The sequence below is a fragment of the Pelodiscus sinensis genome, chromosome 4 (assembly GCF_052426305.1).
Source record: "Pelodiscus sinensis isolate ZL-2025 chromosome 4, ASM5242630v1, whole genome shotgun sequence".
Lineage (NCBI taxonomy): Eukaryota > Metazoa > Chordata > Testudines > Trionychidae > Pelodiscus > Pelodiscus sinensis.
This window is the reverse complement of record NC_143055.1, coordinates 20,398,739-20,423,759: the sequence shown is the minus strand read 5'-3', so window position 1 is coordinate 20,423,759 and position 25,021 is coordinate 20,398,739. Positions and strand designations below refer to the sequence as shown.

General features: G+C 41.1%; 1 protein-coding gene across 8 annotated transcripts in view; it reads right to left on the bottom strand.

Moving 5' to 3' along the window:
* Nucleotides 1-25,021, bottom strand: part of DOK7 (docking protein 7) — a 253,658-nt gene that overhangs the window by 189,402 nt on the left and 39,235 nt on the right. For all 8 annotated transcript variants that reach the window (XR_012904405.2, XR_012904404.2, XM_075930823.2 and 5 more), the window contains 2 exons: nt 20,760-20,867; nt 18,427-19,301 (listed from right to left, as the gene is read on the bottom strand). Coding sequence is in view for 6 of the 8 variants with exons in the window: in XM_075930823.2 (XP_075786938.2) it covers nt 18,427-19,301; nt 20,760-20,867 (983 nt within the window). In the remaining 2 variants the exon portion in view is untranslated. The remainder of the gene's footprint in view (nt 1-18,426; nt 19,302-20,759; nt 20,868-25,021) is intronic.

Genomic DNA, 25,021 nt, shown 5'->3' with positions numbered 1-25,021 from the left:
CTGCAGGCATGGAAGACAGAACCTGCAGGTGCAGAAGGTAGAATTTCATGCCTAGCAAATCCCTGCAGCAACAACACTCGTGGCTCTCTCTTTCAACCACAATGATGACAAGCATTATATTCCTGAAGAGAACCACTGCTTTTTATGGTGTCCCCATCTCTAGCAGATATGTGGTGCCATAGTCATATGAAAAGCAATATTTGTGCAGTCTCACTATATTTTGGACACTTAGCCCCAATTATATGTTGTTATGAGATTTTTATGGCTCTGTGCAAACAAGTGGTTTCCAGGTGGAGGTAAAGGCATACTGTGTCATGACATGCTATGATGAAAGGGGTTAACATGTAGCCATTTTATTTACAGTATGTATGGCATCACTAACCCTTAATCCTCCTTTCTCCATTGGTTATACCAGGAGGCGGAAATAAAATTAAATGGCAGTTATCTTTGGCACTGGTAGCACAATATTTGTTTATATGGATAATGGACCAGATCCCTCCTCCTGTCAGAATTGTGCTCACTGCAAGACTAGGGGATAGGGAGAATAAAGGTAACCTTTAATATCCATTGCATTCCTGAAGTGCTAGGGTTGGCAGGGCTTGAGACAGTCTCTCACACATACTGGAGCTACTCTAGCTTATGCCCATCTTTCCATAGCCTCGTAGGGATCATCCAGCAGCAAGGGATCACAGAGAACAGGGACCTCCCCCTTTCTGCTGGATTCAATACAATGTTGCTTGTGGATTCTGTGTCAGAGGGCCAGACCTGCCAGCTTCCCAGATGGTTTGGGACACTAGAAATGCTTGCTACAGGAAGAGGAGGTGAACTGAACCATAAGCAGCCATAAATCTGACCTTTCCTAACTTTCAAGTGCTAGACTTAACAACCTAAATAACACACTTTTAACACTATTTTCAAAAGTAATTATACATAACATACACGTGTAGTAACAATGGAAACTTATCCATAGTAAATATCCGCTAAGTACCTGGCCTAAAGCTCTGTCGGTCAGATTTGCATATACCTGTTCCCCAGCCAAGCAGTGTGACTCACAAGCATCCATTCCTAAACAACACAACTTGTCAAGTGCATGTGCACTTGGTTACAACCAGTTAGGCTGGCCGCACGCAGTCAGTCAAGTCTGAATGGTTGCAGCTCCAGCCAATCACAAAGGTTTTGTTGTATCAGCAATAACAGCAAAAATGGTTGTTTAAGCACTTCATCCCCCTGGTGGAATTTCCGGCTCTGTGTTAGGTACCTGCATTCCCTATACAGTGCAGGGAGTAAGTGAAGAAACTAAGAATGGGAGACACAAAAGCCAGCACATGGAGCAGGAAGCCACCAAAACCAGCCAACAGGAAATGCAGAGGAGGCAGGTATGGCCTAATCTCGATCAGTCAGATGGAGTTAGATGCCTAACTCTGGGCGAAATAAAGTATCTTCCTCTGCTCAGGAGTTACAGCCATGAACCCAATCCTGGACTTAAATACCTTCGCTCTTATTGCAAGAACATGAGGAGGGATCATGGAGCAATTTTCCAGTTTTACCCAACATGTTAATGTTTAGAACATTAATCCAGAACATGGAAGGTTTAAGTCCCTGTTCTAATGGCCATACTTTTTTATATACAGGCAGTCCCCGGGTTACATGACTTACATCGGATCCCTACTTACAAACGGGGTGAGGCAACCCCGCACTAGCTGCTTCCCCCCAGCAGACCAGGGAGACGCGAAGCTAGCGCCCCCCCCCAGCAGACCAGGGAGATGTGGAGCGGCTTTTCTCAGCAGACACATTAGCTTGAGAATAAAGGACTGAGGGAAGTGAGGTGTGGGAGAATAAAACTGAGCTCTGGAGAAATGTTTGGCTAGAGTTTCCCCTATATGTACCAGTTCCGACTTACATACAAATTCAACTTAAGAACCTACAGTCCCTATCTTGTACGTAACCCGGGGACTGCCTGTATAGTAGAGCAGCTTCAATAGGTGAGACTGAAAGATCCACTCCTGAATACCCCTTCGCCCAGTTGTTGGGGCATTCACCTGAGAGGGGAAGAGCTGGGTTTAAATCCCCATTCTACATTTGCCAGAGGGAGAATTTGAACCTGGGTCTCTCATATCTAGTAAGAGGATTACAGCAGCAATAGCTGCTGAGTTTTATGAGGCCCAGTTTACCTACTGAATTGAGCCCCAGAAAGCAAGATATATAGAAGAAATGCCTACTTTGAGGATTCCTCTGGAGTTCAGGTATAAGCAGGACTTAAGCAGCTACGTATATGGCCAGTGGCAGAAATTTATGTTCTAGTAGACTTTACCAGCGTAAACTTAGACATCTAGGAACTTTAGGTATCTAGAGAGTTATGCAGGAGTCGAGTGAGGGCTTTGAGAATGTAAATTTTGACCTTACCTGCCTAAATTCTTTTGGGGATCTAGCGCTAAATGTCCCCTACATTTACTTATTTTAATTTACTTTTATAGAATGCCCAGTGACCAATATTGCAGCGAGGAGGCAAGTGTAAAAATTTAAAACAACCCTTGATGAAAATCCAAAATAAGCAAATGAGATCATGCATAGTCATAGCATATGAAAGCTGAGACATTTTTTTTAATTTGCCTAAAGGCCCCAGATTTCTGAACCTGCAGATTTTATAAGGGCATGTACCTCTGCAGTGATAATAGTAACAAGGCAAACTGTACTTTTGTACCAGCTCTGCCCACCAGCCCACTTTACCTGCTCTAATAACAGACCATAAAGCTTTTATAAAGAGGGAATGGCTCTGAGATATTTTTAAAATATTACTTTAAACTTTTTCTTGCCTCCTGAGCTGTATTCAACTGTACTTATGATAATTACATGTCTAACATTAGAAATGTAGAAGTACAAGTAACACTTCTGATATTATTTTTAAAACTGTCTAAACATGTCCCAAATAGATGCACAAAGCACACTACAGGGTGCAGGGGGAAAAGTAATACTTTTAGATTGTCTTATTTGGGAAATAGCATGTGACCTTTTATGTCACCGTGCATCAGGAAAATATTATGTGATAATTCAAATTGTACTGTAATGGATATGCAAAGGGGGGGAAGGTATAGCATGCATTCTTCCTGATTTTTGAGTGCTCAGCTGTACAACTTCAATATTGTATTAATTATTGCCACTTTCACAGGTGTTGAGGATTCATGAAAAAAGGTTTATCTGATTAAATAAATAATGGACCATGCATACCCATTCCTTGTTTTATTTCATAAAATAGCTAAAAGAAAAAGTCTAGCCCAAGTATTCTATCATATCCTCAGTCAAGCAAAGAGACAAGGTTTGTTACACATCATTTCTTTTGTAGAAGTGAGGCAGTCCTTTTGACTAGAGATACATGAATATTAAAATCAATGTAAACTGTCCAGAATAAATTTTGTAGCCCAACTGTTTTGGAACACAATACAGAAAGATGGGACAGTTGCTGAATCAATACATAAGACATAGCCTTTCATATGAATGGAAATAAGACAGTTTTGAAATAAAACCAGTTATGATGACTGGGTAAAAAAGCAAGATCTTTTACAATTGCCCAAATAAATTGTGATTATTAATTAAAATAAATTCTTAAACAGAGCATGGCATCAATTTGAATGTACAGGTCTCATCAGAGCCAATGGAAACTCTTGAATAGAAAGACAAACAGCCATACTCTATCATTTTCCGCAGAAGATAATATCACATTGCTGAAATGTTAGATGAATTTTAAAAACCCTCTCAATATTCCCTCTCAATATTACTGGATCGGACCTTCCTATTGCATTAAAGGTGGCCAATTCATACTCACCTTATACTGGGAAAAGCTCACCTCATGCAAAGAGCTAATACAAAGTTTCTGCAATGTTCAAGACCTGCTTATTCTCAAAATAGGACCCAATTAGTCCCTGATGCGAGCCCTCTGAACAGGGGTGAATCTCACCACACTGTGCAAATAACAAACAGGAGATTTGAACCTGCCCTTCATTACTCAGACTTTAATGGGAGCTGAGGTTCCACAATACTTCAGAGGCAACATTTAGCACTTCACAGTATCAACTCCTTTGTTTGCTCAAACTCATAAGCCTAGGATTAACAGTACCAGCCAGCGTCACCATGTGTAGCATCTTAGTACTCAAGTACCTCAGTGAAGCAATCAGCCTGTGTATAATGAGGTACTATTCAATGCATGTAATGGCAAAGTAACTAAGATCCAAGTTTGATAACACATTATTTTCTATGTAGAAAACCATCACATAATTTCAGTGTTTCAAGGAAGTCAACATAAATATACTGCAGAATATAATTATAAAAAGTTGGCTACCAGCAAGCTTGAAAATTCTGTCATTATCCCTAGAATTATTCATTATACTCTTGAATTGTAATGAACAAGAATTACTTTACAAAAATACATAGATTTTAACAAGGCTCTTATATAAGCACTGTGTACAGTGATTAAAATTCACAGCAGATTAGACATCGTGAATGATGTCCAGTGACTCACATAATCCTTCATATAGGGCTTTAGTGGAACATTTCTCCTTTCATAATGAAAAGGGATAAATTTCAGCCAATGGTCACAGCAGACATTCTGAAGGAATTTCATTGGAAAGTCGTTTTTGTGACCACAGTGCAAAAGGCTTTCAACTTACAGCAATTATTTGCTCTTGCTCTAAAACATCAATAACGTAAAAGCAATTCAATCAATTATAAAAACTAAAACATTTTTGCTACTGCATGTTAAGTGACTGCCTATAAAACACTGTAATGATGAGTGACAGGACTCCACAAAACAGGGAAATACCTGAAAATAACAGACACTTAATTATAGCAACAGTGCTACTGGGCACTTCTACAATAACACACACACTATAGTAAAGCCTGAAGGGATCAAATGTGGAATTGCTACAAAAGCTGGTCAGCGCACAGGTCTGGCATCATGCTACGATAAAAAAATCTCTGTTGGGAGTGTGAAAACAAGGCCAAAACTAACAATGGTTTCTGGAGTTTAAGGTAGGCTGTGGTTGCAACTTTAAAATTTGCAGATAAAGGCTATATTTGTGAGAATCTACTGTAGGGCTGCCAGATGCTTGAACCAAAAATACCGAACAATCACCCCCTTTCCTAAAAAAAAAAAAAAAAAAAAAACCACTGGGAAAAAATTCTGTTGAGGGGGAAAAAAAAGGACTCCGAGACCTATTAGGCAAAAATAAATAAATAAATAAATAAATAATAAAACAGAATTAAAACAGCATGGCCCCTTTCAGAGTGAGTGCAGAATTAGAATAGAGATAGGAACAGGGAAGAAGTTGAGTACTAAGATCCAGGGAAGGCATTGCTTCCCCTTGGTCTTTAGGCTTTTTGCTAGCGGCCATTTTGTGTTCTTGTTCAAGCCAGAACTTAGCTTCCCTGCGGAACCAGGTAAGCATGGGATCCGGGGGCAGGAGTCTGAGGGTATCGCGGTCCGGGGGGTGCTAGGGTTGCCAGGTGTCCGATATTTTCACCTCCTAGCTGGGGAAAAAAATCAGAAAATACCGGACATTTTAGGTGTCCGGTATTTTCTGAATTTTTTTTTTTACCAGACAGGAGGTGAAAAAACCGGACTGTCCGGGTCAATACCAGACACCTGGCAACCCTAAACTGCTCCTGGTTCTTTTCCCATTGGCAGCGTTCTTAAGAAGTGACAAATAAACTTCTCCTTTCATGAACCAGCACTAAAAATATGTTTGGGCCACGTCCTCAGACAAAGTTCATATCAGATGAGGATCTGACTCCTTCCAAGTCTATTCCACACAAGAGCAGGAAGTAAAAATCTTGTTTTAAGCTGATCACTTTTGACCACACAAACGAAGAAATACAGTAGGCCACAACAAAAGACCCGGGCAAGCCAAATCAGAATAAAAATGGAAACTTTTAATGGAAAAACAACTTTGATTACATTTTCTCTTCTTTCTAACTACTGGAGGTTGCCCCTTATTTAAACTTCTCTAAAAAAAACCAAAACCCTAACAGGGTAAGGAATCTGACCCCAGAGTCCCCTGCACTCAACTCCTCCCCCCCCCCGTGCCATCCTCCTACCTTCAGAGCCCCCCAGTGCCAGCCCCCCATCCCAAGTGTCTCAGTGCCAGCCCCCCACCCCTTAGAGCTTCCCTCCACTACCAGTGCCAGCCTGCTGTTTCCAGAGCCCCATTGCACCCAACCCACCCAGATACCTCCCCAATGCCAGCCCCCAGTCCAATATTAACCCAGTCCCCAGAGCCCCCTACTGCCAGCATCCCACCCTGGATGCTCTAGTGCCCCCCAGTGTCAGCCCCTCTGCCTCTTAGAGCCCCTCACCCTTTAGAGCTCCCTAGTACTAGCCCCAGCCCTAGCACCCCCCAGTGCCAGCCTCCTGCCTCTTAGAGTCCCCCCATCCCCAGAGTCCCCCAGTACTAGCCCCACCCCTGGAGCCCCCAGTGCCTGCCCTGCCCCCTCACCTCCGCTGCCTCCTAGTCACCAGCAGAGCGCTGCTGCCTAGGTCGTGGTTGCTCTTAGGCTATGTCTACACTACCCCCCTAGTTCGAACTAGGGGGGGTAATGTAGTCATACGGAGTTGCAAATGAAGGCCGGGATTTGAATTTCCTGGGCTTCATTTGCATAAAGCCGGCCGGCGCCATTTTTAAATGCCGGCTAGGTCGGACCCCCGTGCCGCACGGCTACACGCGGCACGGACTAGCTAGTTCGGATTAGGCTTCCTAATCCGGACTAGCTAGTTCAGATTAGCCTTCCTAATCCAAACTAGCTGTACACCTCATTCCACGAGGCGTACAGCTAGTTTGGATAGGAAGCCTAATCCGAACTAGCTAGTCCGTGCCGCGTGTAGCCGCGCGGCACGGGGTCCGACCTAGCCGGCATTTAAAAATGGCGCCGGCCGGCTTTATGCAAATGAAGCCCGAGAAATTCAAATCCCGGGCTTCATTTGCAACTCCGTATGACTACATTAACCCCCCCCTAGTTCGAACTAGGGGGGTAGTGTAGACATACCCTAAGACTGCTGAGCTGGGCTCCATGCGGCCCTACCGCCACACAGCTAATCGATCTTCTGTGGCTAGAAGGAAACCCCACCCCAGCCCAGCATAGGTTGGCTGAGAGGAGGGAAAAGGCCATGCCTATCCCAACAGCCACATTGGGAGCGGTGTACCCCAACCCCAGTCCCCACAGCCCGGCAGCCAGAGGTCCACTGCCCGGTAGTGGGTCGCGGAGCGGCGGTTGGGAACCACTGTGCTATAGAATCCATGGCACAGGGAATAGCTGGGCATGAGAGAACCTAGCAGGACTCTTCTATGCCCAGCTGATTCCTTGCTGCTGGAACAGTACCTTGAATTCACTGGCACCTGGTTCATCTAATTTACACTAAGGACCAGTACCCAAAAGCCCCAGGATCAAGTGAGTATAAAAGGATCTTAAGCTACTTTTCCACCTACCCTCTGGATTTGTGTGGGCACTTCAGCCCTACCAGAGAACTCCTTTTTCACTGCTGTTTCTGCCCCTAATGTTTGCTATCGTTTCTCCTTTTCCTGTTTCCAATCTGAAGCAAATGAAGAAGAGACTATTTCTTGCACCTATGCATTTGTAAAGTCAGTAGACATCCTGTCCTAAACAGTATTTCAATTGGGTGGAATTATTACTATTATATGGATTAAAATAGTACCTACAATATAGACACACACAGTAAAATGCAGTCCAAAGTGCTTGCAGTCTAAGAACTATTTTTTTAATCCTGTGTGATATTGTTAACTACAATCAATTGCTAAATGCAAAACTCCACAGGAGTAAATGCTGCAAAGTGGATAGAAGAAAAGTTTCCTTTGTCTGCCCCACAATACCAGGACTTGTTAGAAGTCAAATGGATCCCCAGATTGAATCAGAGTTGCTTTAAAACTCCTTCACCTTGTATTTGCCTGTGATGGCAACCAACAAGCCATGAAACTGGCTAAAGCACGGTGAGTTCCTGTCATATCGCTTTCTATCCACAACATGCTGCCATACCATGAGGGAGTGAGGTAGAGCAGGTGGAACCTGAACAGAAATCAGCTATGCTGATTTTACCACAGGCAAAAATTCCCTCAGGGTGAGGGAGTCCTCAACTGCTCATTTAGGGCAGCTTTCAGGTACTTTTGTGCTGCCGTGGGCCAAGGCCTGACTCAAAGGGCCGAGCTTTTGGCCCTTGAAATAGCTCATGTGTAAGTTATTTCACAATAAAGAAATCCCAGCAATGAATATATAATCCACATGGGGGCTGGCCAGGCCTGCCATCAGGGGAGGCAAAGAGGGCAATTGCCCTAGACCTCAGGAATTCAGAGGGGCCTAGAGCTCCAGCTGCCATCACTGCCGGAGTAGCAGCAGCCAGAGCCCCCACACCCTTTAAACTGTAGTCAGGCAATGCTAAGTGAAGCCCACCATGCTCTGGGCAGCGCTGAGGGCCACCTGCCCAGCAATGAAGCCACTCCCCACACCTTGCCCAGGAGCCCCAGATGCTGCCAGCTCTGGTGGACCTGGCCAATGAGTGGAAATACCCTGCTAAGACTCGCAGATTTTTGAAAGCAATAGAAACTCCACACAGTTAGCTGCTCTTAGGAATCTCAGCATGGACCAAATCCCAGTATTTTAACTCAGTCCTTATTCTGGAAAAACTGCTCTTGAGTTCAGAGAGAATTTGCCTGAGAGAGGAATGAGTGTATAGTACTTACACAGTCAATGTGCTATACAAACATTGTCCATTGTCTACTTAACCCTGCCAATTGTTCCAGGAAGGAGGTAAATATTATCTCTGTTTGCTCTCCTGTAAAACTGAAGCATTGCTGACTTCCCTACAGCCACGGAAGAAGAGTGTGGCAGAGCCAGAGTAGAACTTAAGAGGTCCTCAGTCTTGTCCCACCCGCAAAGCACTAGGCCATTTCTCTCTCCCACATCCTGTGTTTTCTTCCTACATTACAGAGGGAAAAGTTCAACTCGGTGTTGTTCAACTTAACCATCATAATTTGTTGCACGAGATGTGCCTGAAAAATCAGAACGGCTAGATGTACAGCACTGCATTCAAAAAGTTCACGCCCTTGTATCTCTTCTAATCACATTACATGCACTGCACTGACCTTTGCAAGGAATCGAAGGCCAAGCTGTTGGAACTTGTTGCTATTACTCTTGATGGGAGAAGCAGAATAGCAGTGGATTGAGTCCTTGTGCTGCTGTGTAGTCTGAGGAATCATCTTTTCCCAAGATGCCTTCCTGTCGTTCCAATATTCCAAAGGAAACATTTGTGGCAACGTGTAGAATGGCCCAAGAACCATGTTTGCAAACAAAACTGTCTGCCTTAGAACTTTTTTGCAGCTGCCTATTGATTCTTCATCCACACTAGAATGACTTACTGATGGTTTTCTGAATTTTCCCCAGTCTTATTCTGAACATAAGACTCCTAGGTGTATTCTGAGAGTTGATGGCAACTTGGTCTTTTTAAAGTTGATTGTAGAAGTATGGTTTTGTCATCATTTATTGTCTTTTCTATTGCTATGTCTGTCAACTTCTTGAGATCTAGCTCTGAAAAAAGCATCTACAAAAAAGTATAGGTGTGCTCCTCATGTTCTTAGACTTCCTAAATCAGCACAGTTGAATTCATTTTTGCAAGCTTGTCTATACTATGAACTGTAGGTGACCATATGGAAAAAGTTTTGGGGAAAAGAATCTAGCTCTATTCAATATCCATTTTCTATCACCTCCAAAGCCCAACTGTCCATAGTGGATTATTGCCAAATCTCCAGACATTTCATGCATGCCAGTCCTCTCCTGCTGGCATTTGCCGAGCTCTTTTATGACTTGTGTTCCTTTGGCACTGGTGGCTAATTATCAGATTATAATTCTTATATACTATATTCTAATAACAATATAAAACACTTTGCAAATATGACTTAAATGAACTTCACAAAACCCTAGTGAGGTAGATAGACATTATACTCATTTTGCAGATGGACAAATTATGGAAAAGATTATTTTTTAATGACATGTTTATGGCCACAGAGCAAGTCCAAGATGCATCTGAATAAAGAATTAAGGAACCCTAATCCCTGCCTTCTGCTTTAATAATTAAGGCAATATGCCTATGCCCCGGGTTCTGTCTGAATTAGTCATCTCCAGAACAGCCCATATTCTCGGTGCAGCCTTCTCAGGAAAGGAGGCTCTTCTATTATCTTTTCTTTGAATGGGTAAAAGGAATAATTTCCGTTGTCACGCAGTGCTGGGGTGTTAATTCTCTTTTAAGATTCCGAAAGAGAAGGCACATGATGCTGTTCTTTTTGGCAGATTCCACTATCACATTTTATAGAGTTCTGACTGACGATTCCTCTAGTGGGGAATGGATTTTGATTCAGAAGAAAAATCCCTTCTTTTCCTATCTTAGCCTCATTCCCAGCATTCTGACTGCACTCTTTATCATCAATTCAGAAGGCAATAATTTTTCCTGAGTCTCATTGTCAGATTCCTTCCTCTATCTTCTCTAAACAGCAAAGTTTCCAGAGAAGTTGTTGCTCCCAGTTGAGAAAGGAGAGTCGGCGTTTGTAATTTTTGCTCTTATACAGGTTGAACCTCTCTAGTCCAGAACTCTCCGGTCCAGAAACATGTGGTCTGGTATGATTTTAGTTAGCCAGATGTCCACTTTTCATGGATGTGGCCAAGTTTCCCGTTGTCCCATAAAGTTTGTTTACAGCCTGCAGTCCTGGCTCTCAGTATTCTGTGCTGTTATTTAGCTCTAATTTGCTCCCAAATGTCTTCTAAGAGCCCAGTAAACAGTGGAAGGATTGGCAATGCTGCTAGACAATACTGACTTCCCGTGGTCTGGAAAATTCTCTGGTTTGGAACCAGTCAGGTCCCGAGGGTGCCAGACTAAAGAGGTTCAACCTATATATCCTGTATGTGTCAGCTTCTTTTACTTTCACAAGTATAAGTAGACTTACCTATTTGCTCATTCTGACTAGATATAATGGATCAATATCCAAACTAGCAATATCCTAATCAACTAACCGACAGATGAACAGCTTGTCTGATTAGGCCATAGGAATACGGAGCTGCCCACCCATCACTCCAAGTAATTATTTTACTACAGGGAATTAATATACTAAAGTCACCCTCACTTGTTATCACTTTTGAGATGTTTGATACCATTTCACCAGTGCTCTTATGCCAGCCACATCCTTTTCAAATGTAGATCTTTGGACATCTAGTTTTTTATGTTTTATTTTGGGTTGGGTTTTTTGGCGGGGTTTTTTTTTTTTTTTTGGAGTTCAATCCAAAAATGTGCTGAGCTCCTATCATTATTCTTTTTAAAAACCAATTTGGATTAAGATCCCTACCCTGATAGAGTCTTTCATGACAGATGGACAGTTTTGCTAATTTACGTCTTGTCTGAAAGACATAATAAACAGACTCCAGTTATGCCAACAGCCGCAATCAAACCTGAGTCCTTCCACACTCAAGGCATGAGCCTCTACTCTGAAATTGAAGGAGTAAACCCACTAACTGAAAGCAGCAGCAGACACAAAAAAACTTCTTATAAAAACCAGTCATTAGAAGGAACAAAAATCTCTCTCGCACACGCACATGTACAGTTAAAATAGCACCTCCAGGACCATGGCTGTAGCACTGACTTGGGAGTGTCATCCATTCACGTCACCAACATTAATTCCTACGGCATCTATGCATTCTGAAGGTCTCCCATCCAAGATGGGACCTTTTAGCAGGGCTCCAAACCTGTGCCTCAGTCTCCCTGTGCTTTTCTAGAACGATCTTTGATGAATCATTGGAGTTGCAAATACTCACCATGTCTCAAAGGCTACATTTTCTAGGAACTCACATGGAAACTGGGGAATTGGGAGTCACATGTTATAGTATTTGCAAGGGAGCACTCCAAGGAGCACTAATATTGGGCTGCAGAAAATTACGCTGATGATTCATGTACAAGGTTCTCGATCTCTTTAAGTCCATCAGAGACCAGTAGAGATAGGGACCCCTGTATCTCTGGAGGCACCGTCTGTGGGGTGAGCTACTGAAACGTCATATCACTTGTTAGTAAGTGTCCTGTGGCACTTTTTATAAGAGTAAGGATGTTAATAATGGGGTCCTGGCCAAATTCCATCTCTGATTATTGCATTCTGCCCACCTATTTTGCAGAATATTTTTCTAACAACTTCATTTAGGAAAGTATTCTTTTCTTCCGGGCTTAGACTGGTACACTGCTGCTGTGTGCTGTTTTCGGTTGATGCAAACTGCTTCAAAAGTGCCTGCATTTCAGTGGTGAGTAAAGCAATTCTCAGATTCCTCCTCTGTTTCAGGGGGATGTTATGAGGTAATTATTTAAGGTACCTTGATAAAAAGATCATTACCACGTAGGGTTGCCAGATGATTTCAACAGAAATACCGGACACACTTGACATTACATCACAATCTACATTATATCTTATTTAGAAAATACCAAACATTTATATTTTCTCAATTTGTTTCCCGAACAGAAAGCTCAAATACTGGAGTGTCCAGTTCAAAACCGGACATTTGGCAACCCTATTACCATTGTCACTGTCTCTATAGAAGGCCAGTAGCCTAAAGCTATCTACACACTATCACTTACATCAGTATAAGTTATGTCGCTCAGTGGTCTGTATCAGCTACCTCTCTGAGCAATGTAAATTACACTGATCCAAGCACCAATGTGCATCGAGCTATGTTAGTGGGAGACCTTCTTCTTCTGCTGATATAACTGGCTACCTCTTGCAGGGGTTGTAATAGTTAAGTTGATGGAACAGTTTCTTCAGCTTACAGCATCTACATTAAGAGCACTACAGTGGCACCGGAGCAAACTCTGTAGTGCAGCCATAGCTGAGAAAATAAACTGATCCTGGTGAAATGTCATGTTGTGATATTCTTGCTCATCTACCACCACCAGTATCCACATTTCAGTCAATCAGAAGCAAAGTACCACTCGTGAATAAAAGTATCATAGTCTGGCCCTCACTAAGAGACCTAAATGAAATTTAATCAGAGAGTATTATTAATAGAAATGGATAGAATTAGAAAGCCTGAAAACTGTTCTGGTTTATGCTAAATGCCAATGACATCAAAGATCATTTTCATAGTGACAGTCAGTCACGTGATAGATCTCCAAATATAGCTCTCTACGGAATTAAACATTTATTGTTAGGGCTGTTATTTATTTGTATTGGAGTGTGACAGTCTCTTCTTTTATAACTATACTACAATGTGTTCCAAATAAAAGAAAAATCAAACCACTGATTCATGTATAACTTTTGGATTTTTCTGTTCTATCAAATATTTTACCGCATTTGGGCTCGAAGGCTTCTTCTCTGCACAGCTGTGAAAGAAATGGTGTCAAGTCAAGTTTGGCCTAATGCATTAAAATAAAAAGAATCTCTGTAAGAAAAAACCCACAGGCCTTCATTAGGGACTTTGTCTGCTCCCACTGAAGACAATGACAAAACTGTCATTGATTACAGTGGCGCACCATCAGCGCCTATTTTGTCAAGGAAAAATGAGTATGGGAATACTCAAACTACCTACAGCTCTGACTATGGAAGAAGAACTATTAACAAGAAGAGGAAAGTGTAGAGCTTTAAAAAGGCACAGTGTTTCTGAGCCATGTAGAACTGCCTTGGAGCTTTGTGTAAATGTACACTGGACATGTTCAACCATGGGGAAAAAAGGTTGTAAAAAGAGTAATATAATGGTGACCGAGGAACTGGGAGACAGAGCTGCTTTGCTGTTTTCTCACTGATTTGATCTAGAACATTTTAGTTCTGCCAGCCTAATTATAAAAGCACCTCTATGATTTCTTTAGTATCTTTTTTCATTCATGAAAACTTCAGTGTTAAAGAAAAAATAACTTCACAGAAGTGACAATGAAATAGTCTGTGACATCTCATCGGCTTTATCCCCAATGAGATGGGATTGAGGCCTAGGTTCAAACCTCTCCTCTATCACAAGAGTCCTGTGTAACACCTGGGGAAGATATTTAGGGCTAGATCCACAAAGAGACATGGGCGCTGCAATGTCAAACTTTTAGGTGCCTACTTCCCAGTGAAATCCTCACATAGGAACCCAGGTTCGCCACATAATACATGAGTGGCTGGATGCCTAAGTAAGGCATTCAGAACAGCCAGCAAGCTGAGCAAGATTGATAAAACAGAAGAGGGAATGCCAAAGAGTGTGGTGAGTAGGCCCTTAAATCCAGGCCTGAGGGAGGTACCTCTCTCTGCTCAGTTGCAGCCTGTGAACCTGCTCCTGGAACTAGGAGCCTAAACCAGGCTAAGCTCTCTCACACAAAACACAAAATCAGAGATACTCACCCAGAGTTACAACCAAGAGTCAGGCAGATGGTGACACTCCCCTGGGATGTCAGAGAGGTGCTTTCCCTGCTCTGCCTGATTCGAACCAGGGACTAGGGTTGCCAGATGGTTTCAACAAAAATACCGGACACACTTGACATGACATCACAATCTACATTACATCTTATTTAGCAAATATTGGATATTTATATTTTCTCAATTTGTTTCCCGAACACAAAGCTCAAATTCTGGACTGTCTGGTTCAAAACCGGACAACTGGCAACCCTACCAGGTACTTAAAAATGGGGCCTCCAATATCCCAGAAGAATGTCCCAATCAGCAGACTATAGTCTCTCCCCCTTTCCCTTTCTGACTCAATGAATATTTAAATTTCAAAAGGAGAGACTGAGACAGCCCTTTCTCCCCCAGAATACGGAATCACCTGGAACTTAGGTGTTGCGCCATTAATATGTCATTTGTGAATCTAGCTCTCTGTGCTCAGCCCCCTTACCTGTAAAATGGAATCACACCCATTTTCCTGCCTTATAGGTGTCTTGTGGAGAAGGTTGTGAGGCACTCAGGTACTACAGTAATAGGAACTATACAAATATCTAAAATAGATTAATTTAGTAGAATAATTCCTGATTTGTGCTACTACAAGGGAACTGGGGTTCTCATCTCCACAGAGGTAGTGGTATTTTCTTATGATCAAGCGATCCAACTAGCGGAATATATGCTGGTGTTTCCTGGTAACAGACCCATACAAAAACAATGCTGCTGATTTTTATGCTGACTGGATCACTACAAGTTAACTAGCAAAATCTTAGTCTAATCTCACATTCTTCAAAGACAAAAAAAAACCCCTCCCATTGAAATCAATGAAAGTTTGGGATAAGCCAGGAATATGGGATCCGGGTCACCATTCCCACAGTTAGACACATTTCTTGCTGCCCTCGCTGATGTTGGTACACCACAAAGTAGTCAATAAAATCAGTCATATTCATTTCGTACCTAATCACCATGGAAAAGAATGATAGTTGTAGCAGGGGAAACAGTATCTGCCAGATGGAAAAGGACAAAAATCAGTTGGAAAAGAGAGTTTTATTTCCAAGCATCTACGAAATTTTACAAACAATGGAGGAGTTTAAAAAAAACCACCACAACCACCCTATAAAAATCTTGATGTTATCTTGTAAACTATGGCATCAAATGATGTTACAGAAAAAAATATGTACAGTGAAGAGTTATTCTCCATTCTAATAGTGATTAGGTAGTCGGAAACGGAATGAACGTGGCCCATTAATAACTCTGCAAACCTTAATAAAAAACAATCCAAGAATCTGAGTCTCAAATATGCCCATACTATACACAGATCTCAGCTAAAATACTTATCTGTACAATTGAAAAATAACTACATGAAAGAACAGTAGTAAAGACATATTCAATGCAGTCTATAATGAAGGGACTCTTGTACCACAGAACACAAAGGAGCTTGCATATTTACTTCTTAATCTTAAACTTCAGCTGCTAATACATTTCTAGTTCCTTTATGTTTTATTTCAATGTACAATAGATTTGCTCAGTGGTTATATTCTTCACCTTGAATGAAACAGGCAAGCGTTACTGACGTTTTCTGTCAGAGCCTGGATGAGCCCCAGTTTATACACCAAATCTTGATGTAATTCTGGTCATCATCCTTCCGGTCACTAATGGAGTGTCTGAGCCTTCTCCATGCTGCTCCTTCACTAGCTACTGGACTTGCTCAATTAGAAAAAGCAAAATTATCCTCCGCACCCACAGGTCTCCATCCTCTACCCCACATCTCCTTCAGTCCCTTGAAACATAGCTCTCTGACACACAGAAGTCTACACCCTTGTACCACAACCCCAAATCCTGACTCCCTCACTGGTTCTGTTGTCAAGGGATGCCTCACACCTGTATTTGCCCCAGTCTTCATGGTTTTACTTGTTTCTTTCAGTGGCAATTTGACCAAGAAAGAAAGTTTTGCCTGAGGAAGGACTAGAAGAATTTTAAAAAATTCATAAACAGGGATGAACTTGAAAAACTGCTGCTATACTTCATTACTGCTATGGACTGTACTGTTTTCTCCATCTCATTAATTAGACTAAAAATCAGGAATTTTAAAACATTAGCACAATTTAATTGTGAGACCAGCAATTGCAAAACCATGCAAAACATTGGCCCAATAAATATTTTCCAAACAAGTAACCCATGATTCAATTCACCTTGGTCCTGGTGGTATCTCAATTGTATCCTATTCACACTGCGTAGAACAGGAATTATTTCATTACAGAATATGGATTTCACTATAATATGTGTAAAGAAGGCATGAATAGGGTCCCATTAGTCATTTCTAAAAGAAGTGATTTTGCTATAAGTCACAGTGAATGGTTATGATTATTTTTAACAAAAACACAACTGCTATTTGTATAATTCAAAAAAGCATATAAGCAGAGTTCTTTAAGAAGGGCAAGGAAAAGAAGCACAACCGTTTATTCGGTACTAAAATAAGTTCAAGTGGGGCCAGCATTTCTCAGGTCATTCTTTATTTTCTAGATGACAGTCCACTCTGTATATAGCCTTTTTCAACATTTGCCTAATGTCAGAACAGCTGAGAGTTTCCCTCCCACATGGTGTCTAGCCTAATACATTTCAAATCAATCAGCCAATCAGGGAGTACACTGGAAAAGGGGGAAGGAGTGATACCAGTCCTTTACAGTTCTGAAGACATGCAGAGCCAACACCATCCTCTAGTAACCAGAGACTTAAAAACAGGCTTCACTACAAGCGCATGAACAGCTACAAGACAGGAAAAAGCAAATAGCCCAACAATCTTATTAAATTATTATGAATTTGAAAATCTGTTCTTCCCAATGAGTAATGTAACTCCCACATGCTCATTTAAAATTATACACTTAAATTACCTTATTTAACAATTGTTTCACTACATGAGGGTTTTGCCTGAATTCCTAGTTTTATGCATCACTTCCTAAATTTTATATTCTCTCTCTCAGGTTTTCTCTGTCTCACCAACATGAACACTGCTTTACCTTGTTCCAGTTTAGTAACTAGAATAAAAACACCACAAAAAATCTTCTCAAAAACTAGTAAAAGGAAATATTTTCTTCACATAATGCATAAATAGTGTATGGAACTCACTGCCACAAGATATAATGGAGGCCAAAAACTTAATAGGATTCAAAAAGGGATTCGACATTTATATGAATAATAAGAATCATAATGTAGGCAGAGCCATAACAGTAAATATTTTAAAATAAACAAAAATGTAGGAAAGTATGTAAACCCTCATGCTTCAGGTCTTAGGTCAGCCTTTAACTGTTAGTGGTTAGAGGGTTGACTCTTCCATAACTGGCAACTGCAGGGTTTTTTGCGCCTTCTCCGAAGCATCTGCCACTCTTAATGACATTTTACAGGACAAGATGGACCACTACCATAGCATAGCAGCTTTTATGTTCTCCAGTCAGCAGTGCTGCCATTCTAGCTTCAGCATGCAAACAGGGTGCTCACATACTACAGAAATAAGCACTACAGCAATAAGCACAACACAAATATTTGTCAAAATAAATACGTGTTTGTAACAAATGACTATACTACAATATCATCCATCCTCTTCTGGTTCCCTTCATTCAACTCAAGAAATACCAACAACCAGACACCCTCATTTGTACTAAATTAATTAACAGAGGCAAATTCAACCCTCCAGTGTGCCTGGGACATTTCTACTAAAGTCAGTGTGAGTCACTGTATCTAAGGACAGAATCTGGTCCATTAAAAGTTATCGCTTGATGGTCTATATACATTTCAGTGTTTTCCTGTTCCAGACATAGTTCTTAAGGGAGAGGCTGCCATCTACTGAACCTTTCAACATACCCATAAAACAGCACAAATTCCATTATCCCAAAAAGAAATAGGCTGCAATTCACAACTATTCTTACATCCTTAAGTCACTTAAATTAATGGTGTTAAATAAGGTACTTAAGTCTTTGTTAGCATCAGCTCAGTATTAGGTATTTACCTTTAGTCCACCACAGATTGGACAAGCTGAAAAGAGAGCTCTTGTCATCCCAGGGTGGGGGCTATATATTTCACAGGGGTCAGCTGGGATTCCACTAGGTGGTGCCAACTCACTACTTTTGGAGTCTAACACCTGTCCTTGTGGTTTTACATCTGACCACCTCGAAACAAAATCCACATATGTCTCATCACTTGAGTCTTTGGTGCTTTCTGGGAGTAAGGATGCATGCCTCCCCCTGTCTTGGCTCTGCTCGGGGGCCATCCATGTTTCCGAGTGTGGTACCAGTACCTTAGGGTCACTAACACCTTGAGGTGCTGGGTCCTGGTCCTTTGGTTGGGTTGAATCCACACTCTTGGGATGCAGGTCTATAGCAGCTGCTTGTAATAAACTCCTGGGTATGTCATAAACATGCCTGACAGGGCTAGGAACCTGATATTCTGAGCCCAAGCCCCTCTGGAGCTCACTGTGCAAGCAAGTACATAAATTCTGATCTGAAGGAAGGGTCAATGGCAGGCTAAGCAACGATCCAAACTCATCACCGTGGCCAATATCCAGACTCTCAGCATAGGAAGAGAAACTTCCAGAGTAAGAAGAGTGACTACCAGTAGCTATCCCACTGTCAGAAGAACTCTGACGACCTATTTCCTGTAGCTGTCTAGACCGAAGAGGCTTAGGAGGTGGCTTGGTGGTGCCACGTGCCCCTTCTCCAAGTGGTTTTTCTTCCCCAAAATGAATGCCCTTTGCAGCTGCCAGTCCATGACTCTCTTGAGACGTACTGGCCGAAGACTGTTCAGGCCAAATTGTTAACCTACTCCCAACACTAGCGTCCGAGTGGCTGGTATCTGAAGATGAACTTGATAGGCTTCTATCATCTCCTGGAATAAAAGAAACTAGATCAACCCATGTTCAAAATATAATTAAATCAGAATGCAAGCAAGGACAGGACAGATACATAGAAAGGATCATGGGATTCTATTTGTCTGAGGGGAGAGCTGTTTATGACAAAATAACACAGTGCGTGTTACAACTTATACACTGAGAAAAAATTAAAAATTGGTGCCCTTAGTTTAAATTTACTGTATCTCTGAAAATATCTCACGTTCTAACCTAAATTTGAAGATGATGTGCTAGAATTTCCTCTCTGGTGTCGATCAGGAATAGATGAACTGAAGCCAATGAAATTACACTGGGGTAAAATGTGTGTCAGCTTGGCTTCAGTTCAGTTATTTCTGATATATACCAGAGAGGACAAATTAAAGTATCTAAGAATGTTCCAAAATGCAAGCTTTTAATGCTAAATTGCCACAAGCTGTATATTGTAAATTTCAATGTTTGTGTTTGATTTGAAGCTGTTGAATGAAATGAGTTTTCATTTCATAGAAATCACTGAAATATAGAGCTTGAAGGTATCTCAAGACACACCCTTCCTACCCTCCCTCCTCCACATCAAGGCTGGTTTGATGCTTTTTCTCTCTCTCTCACCAAGGAATTTTAATTAAACAATTGCAAAGTCAACATTTAAAAAGGTATCAGACATAAAAAAAAATCACTTGTTCAGCTGAAGATTATCTTTGAACTGATGGACCCTGAACTAAATTCTACAATGTTCCAAAGAAAACATAACTGTAAACAACATAAGCTGGTGACAGTTATGGTTATGATGATAGCTTTGTATCCATAATATATATACACACATGTTCCATGATACATTTATGCATAAATTGAAACGATTTCCGCACTATTAGCTGTAGCAGGACTATCTGCACAGTATATTCCAGTTCAGCTGGAATTCATTTGCAAGTTCAACACTATCCATTTAAGACAGGATCTCAACTGGTTAACATAGTACAAAGGCAATTTCCCCTTTCTGGATATCCACATCAAATGCTGTGAATGACCCACTTCCACCCTGACTTGATTGGCTTCATTAACACAAGCAACTTCTTCCTTATATACACCCCGTGCTTCTGTAACGTCAACTCCAATTCATCTGACAAAAGCTTATGCCTTTATAAATCTGTTAGTTTCTAAGGTGCCATGAGACGCCTCATTGTTTTTGCATATCCAGACTGACACAACTACTCCTGGGAGACATTTCCTGACTTGAGGCTCTGCAGCAGGATCCAAAACCCACTAAAGAAATAGTCCCACTGGCTCCAGTGAACTTCAGATCAAGTCCTTAAAGAAGAGGGAGTGAAGACAGCTCAGTATTTTAAAATGGAAGGCTCAAAAAAAACCAGCATTTTAAAAATATTATTTTGGAAGCCTCAGGAAAGAGACTCTCAAGATGAAATCCAGGCTTGTATCATAGCTTCATCTTGGGCATTTCTTACCTCCACTACCTGGGTGACTTGATTGGGATAGTAGGCTCAGACGCTTTTCTAATTGCAAAGCTTCATGGGTCACTCTCTCCTCCATGTAGGCTGGATTTGTGCTTGGGTCTTTAAGGAAGGAACAAATATGGATGTAAATTTTTTTAAAAGGCAGTAAAAGTATTCAGAGAAAAACAACAACCAACTGTTATCCTGCATTTTCTCCTGTAGGCTCTCTAACCTTGCCATGCCATTTCTATTTTGTTAGTTTCCCCTCTCCAAAAGGTGATAGAAGGATTTATAAACAAATTCAGTACTTTTTTTGCAGCCATACAAGTTAGAATAATAGAAATAACCTCAAGAGGTCACCCGGCTCACCTATTTTAAAGGATCTCTCACATCAAGTGTGTGGGGTTTCTTTTTTTTAATCTTGTATGAATTGGAGATGGAAAAAGTCAATTAGATCATGCAGACCACCACTCTGTCTATATGGGACTATTGCTTACAGTACATTTCTACTAGATTAGCTCAATGAAATGTCACAATGAATGAGGATCCCACCATCTCCTTGGGAGGATAGATATTGAAAACTTCACAAACTTGAGTGTGCATCTTCCTCAGAAAACATGCCACTCTTCTCTGCATCTCTTCATTTTCCAGCTATGCACGATAAAATCAGATGTGGGCCGCAATCATTATTATATTCTTGCGACTAATTTGACAAGATTATTATAAACATCTTAAAAATGCACAGAATATTTCACAGCTGCAGTAGGCATGGTCTGCTAACTCATTCTCACTGAAGTTTCAGTAGGTCTCATAATTACACAGAAAAGAAGCAAATGTGAGATAGAATACAGATTAGCTTCGGCACAGCTGCAATTACCACATTCCTGATCACATTTACAGCCACAGCATCTATAACAAACCTATATGGGTTGGCTGAGATGGAGGACCATTTCAAATGGTGAAAACCAGGGTGATCATGATTTTACATTGTTTCTCTATTCTCAAAGACTTGGGCTTGGTTCACTCCTATGGTATAGATGCATCAAAGGAGAGATTCACCCCCATGGCTATGTCTATACTGCAGCCTTCTTCCGCAAAAGCTTATGCAAATGAAGTGCAGAGTAGAATATTGCCGTGCTTTATTTGCATAATTAATTAGCAGCCTTTTTGCACAAGAGGCTTTTGAACAAAAAGGAGTTATGTAGACAGCTCCTTTTTTGTGCAAAACCCTCCTCTTACGCAAGAGCCGTTCTTCCTGAAAAAATGAGCAAAATTGTGCAAAAAGGAGCCATCTATACAGCTCCACTGGACAGAAATGTTAGATGGGACGGATCTGGGATGTGGGCTATATTTTGCCTATCCCTGACAAGTGTTGGTTTAACCTGCTCTTAAAAATCTTATTCCTGCCAGGAGTGCCAGGACTAAACCAGATAACCTCTTGAGGTTCCCTTCCAGTCCTAGAAGTCTAGGATTCTAGTTCAGCGGTGATGAGCTTTACAAAGCACTTAGAGTGCAAGTCTGGTACAGTGGGAGAGTGAAGAAAAGCAAACTGACGATGAGTTGATTTACGTAGGCTAGGAGGAAACGTGGGTTAAAGTTTATCAGCTTCTGATCTCCAGAGAATTTTTTTGTTTTGTTTTTAAATACTGGTTTAGGTCACAAGTAAAAATGGGTCGGTGGTGTCATCCTAAACCTCATGTGTGCACAATACAAAACCACTAAACAATTTGTAATAACTCACTCTAGCAACTCCCAGGACAGTGATAGCATGACATAGTGGACATAGCTGCCTGAGGAAGTTTTTACAGCAGCTTCCCACACACCACCTAATCAGAGCTCCAAACAGAGAATCATTTCATGAACTCTCTCTTGAGCGCACGGTTTTCTATACATGTGAGCCCACCATATCTGAGCACTTACATTCATGGAAACATTGTAATAAAGAAAAGGCTTCATCACTTCCAAACAGACATGGATCCCCTACCGTGAAGAAAGCTGAAATCTTGCCCTGACCCTGCTTTCCTGGTCAATTAGTAAAGGGTCGGGTGAAGGTTGAATTGACTGAGATACCTATGATGGAGGGATTTTATTTTTATCATGAGCATTGGTGGGCATTCATTAGAACCAACTGAGCAGTCCACTGTGGTGTATTTCAAATACTTTCATGCTATGAAATTTTATTCATGTATTTAAAAGCTTCGAGAGCATGGGATGAGCACTATGCAGACTCACAGAAATGTAGGATGGATAGAGACCCTGAGACGACGTCTAGTCCAGAGTTTCTCACCCAGTAGTACGAGTACCCTTAGGGGTACTTGAGAGAAGTCTGACGGGGATGGGGGGTGCATCAACACAACTGAAACTTGGAGAAAACCAAATTTTTTATTTTAAATTTTATAGTGCTTTATAATTTTTGTACTTTTTACTCCCAAAAATTTCATCGCCCGCCCAGCTATGATTAAGTTGTGTAAACAAATGTGTTGAAATAGTAGAAAAAAATTGTGTGTGTCTGAAAACTGTAGGTACTGGGGGTACTTACAATTTTTTTAAAGGGGGGGTGCCTTTTTTTTTTTAGGGGTACTTTATTAAAAAAGGTAGAGAAATGCTGATCTAGTCCATCCCCCTGCACTGAGGCAAGGTCATGCAAACCTAGGCCATCTTTGAAAGATGTTTGTCCAGCCTGGTCTTAAACACCTCCAGTGATGGAGATTCTACAAACTCCCTTGGAGACATATTCCAGGACTTAAGTTCTGTTATACTTAGAAAGACTTTTCTAACATCTCACCTAAATTTTCCTTGCGGCAGATTAAGTCCATTAAGACAAACCGATCATCTTAACATGTTTGATGACTGTTTTCAGATCCCCCTTTCTCCCCAGTCTTCTTTTCTGAAAGTTAAATGTGCCCAGTTTTCTTAAATCTCCCCGTTTTCTTAAATCTTTTCTTATTTATCAGGCTTTTTATAATTTTTGTTGCTCTCCTCTGGACTCTCTCCAATTTATCCACATTTTTCCTGATGTGTGACATCCAGTGATGGAAAGAGTATTCCAACTGAGACCTCACTAGAGTCAAGTAAAGTAGGCTAATTACCTCCCATATTTTCCATATTAGACATTTTCCTTTTTTCGACAGCATCACATTGTTAACATTCAGTTTGTGATCCACTATAACCCCCTAGATCCTTTTCAGACTTATTACAGTACTACTGAGACCTTAAATCCTTTGTTTTGCAGTTGTGCATTTCATCTTTCGTTTCTAATAGAAGTACTTAACACTTGCTTTTACTGGATTTTTTAAATTTTGTTAATTTCTGACTAATTCTCCAAATTATCATGGTCTCTGACACCTAACCATCTCCATCAAAGTGCTTGCAATGCCTCTCAGCTTGGCATCACCTGCAAATGTTACAAGCAATAATCTCCACTCCATTATCCAAGTCAGTAATGAAAATATTGAAGAATACTGGACCCATGCATTAATTACTAGAGAGACATTTATATATGTTTGGACGATCAATTCCAAAGCACAGCGCAGTGGTCATTCAAATGTAGAACAGGTTTCATGTACCTTTATCTTGAAGTATGCACATCAGAACAAAAAGTATGGATCGGGAAAATGGTGTTGTATCAAAACGCCATTAAGTTTTCTACACAACTGAACTATACTTCTCAAAACTGAATACAGGTTCTCTCAAAACTGGAAACCTCTCTAGTCTGGCACCCTAGGGACCTGACTGGTGCCAAACCAGAGAGTTTTCCAAATTACAGGAGGTTAATATTTTCTAGCCGCATTATCAACACTTCCTTTGTTTACTGGGCTCTCAGAAGGCATTTAGGGGTAAATGAGAGCTAAATCACACACAGAACACTGAGAGCAGGGACTGGTGGCTATAAACAAACTTTATGGGACCACAAGAAATTTAGCCACACCCATGATAAATGGACATCCAGCTAACTAACCATGCCAGACCACAAATGTTGCTGGACCAGAGAATGTCGGACTAGAGAGGTTCAACCTGTGTCTAAGCTGCACTTGCAAATACTGCATTTGAACAAGCAAGTATGCACGCAAACATATAATGGCCACATTTGTGTAGCTATGTATGCCCAGCTATGCAGGCAGTTAAAGCTGCCACCTTTGGAAATTAGATTTTTTTTAAAATTAGACAAATTATTATTATTATTGTGAATAAAAACAAGAGAATATGCAAATTTTCCAATTTGTATTTTTTCCATGTGCCATTTATTCTATTTTCTTTGGTTTAATACTGAATAA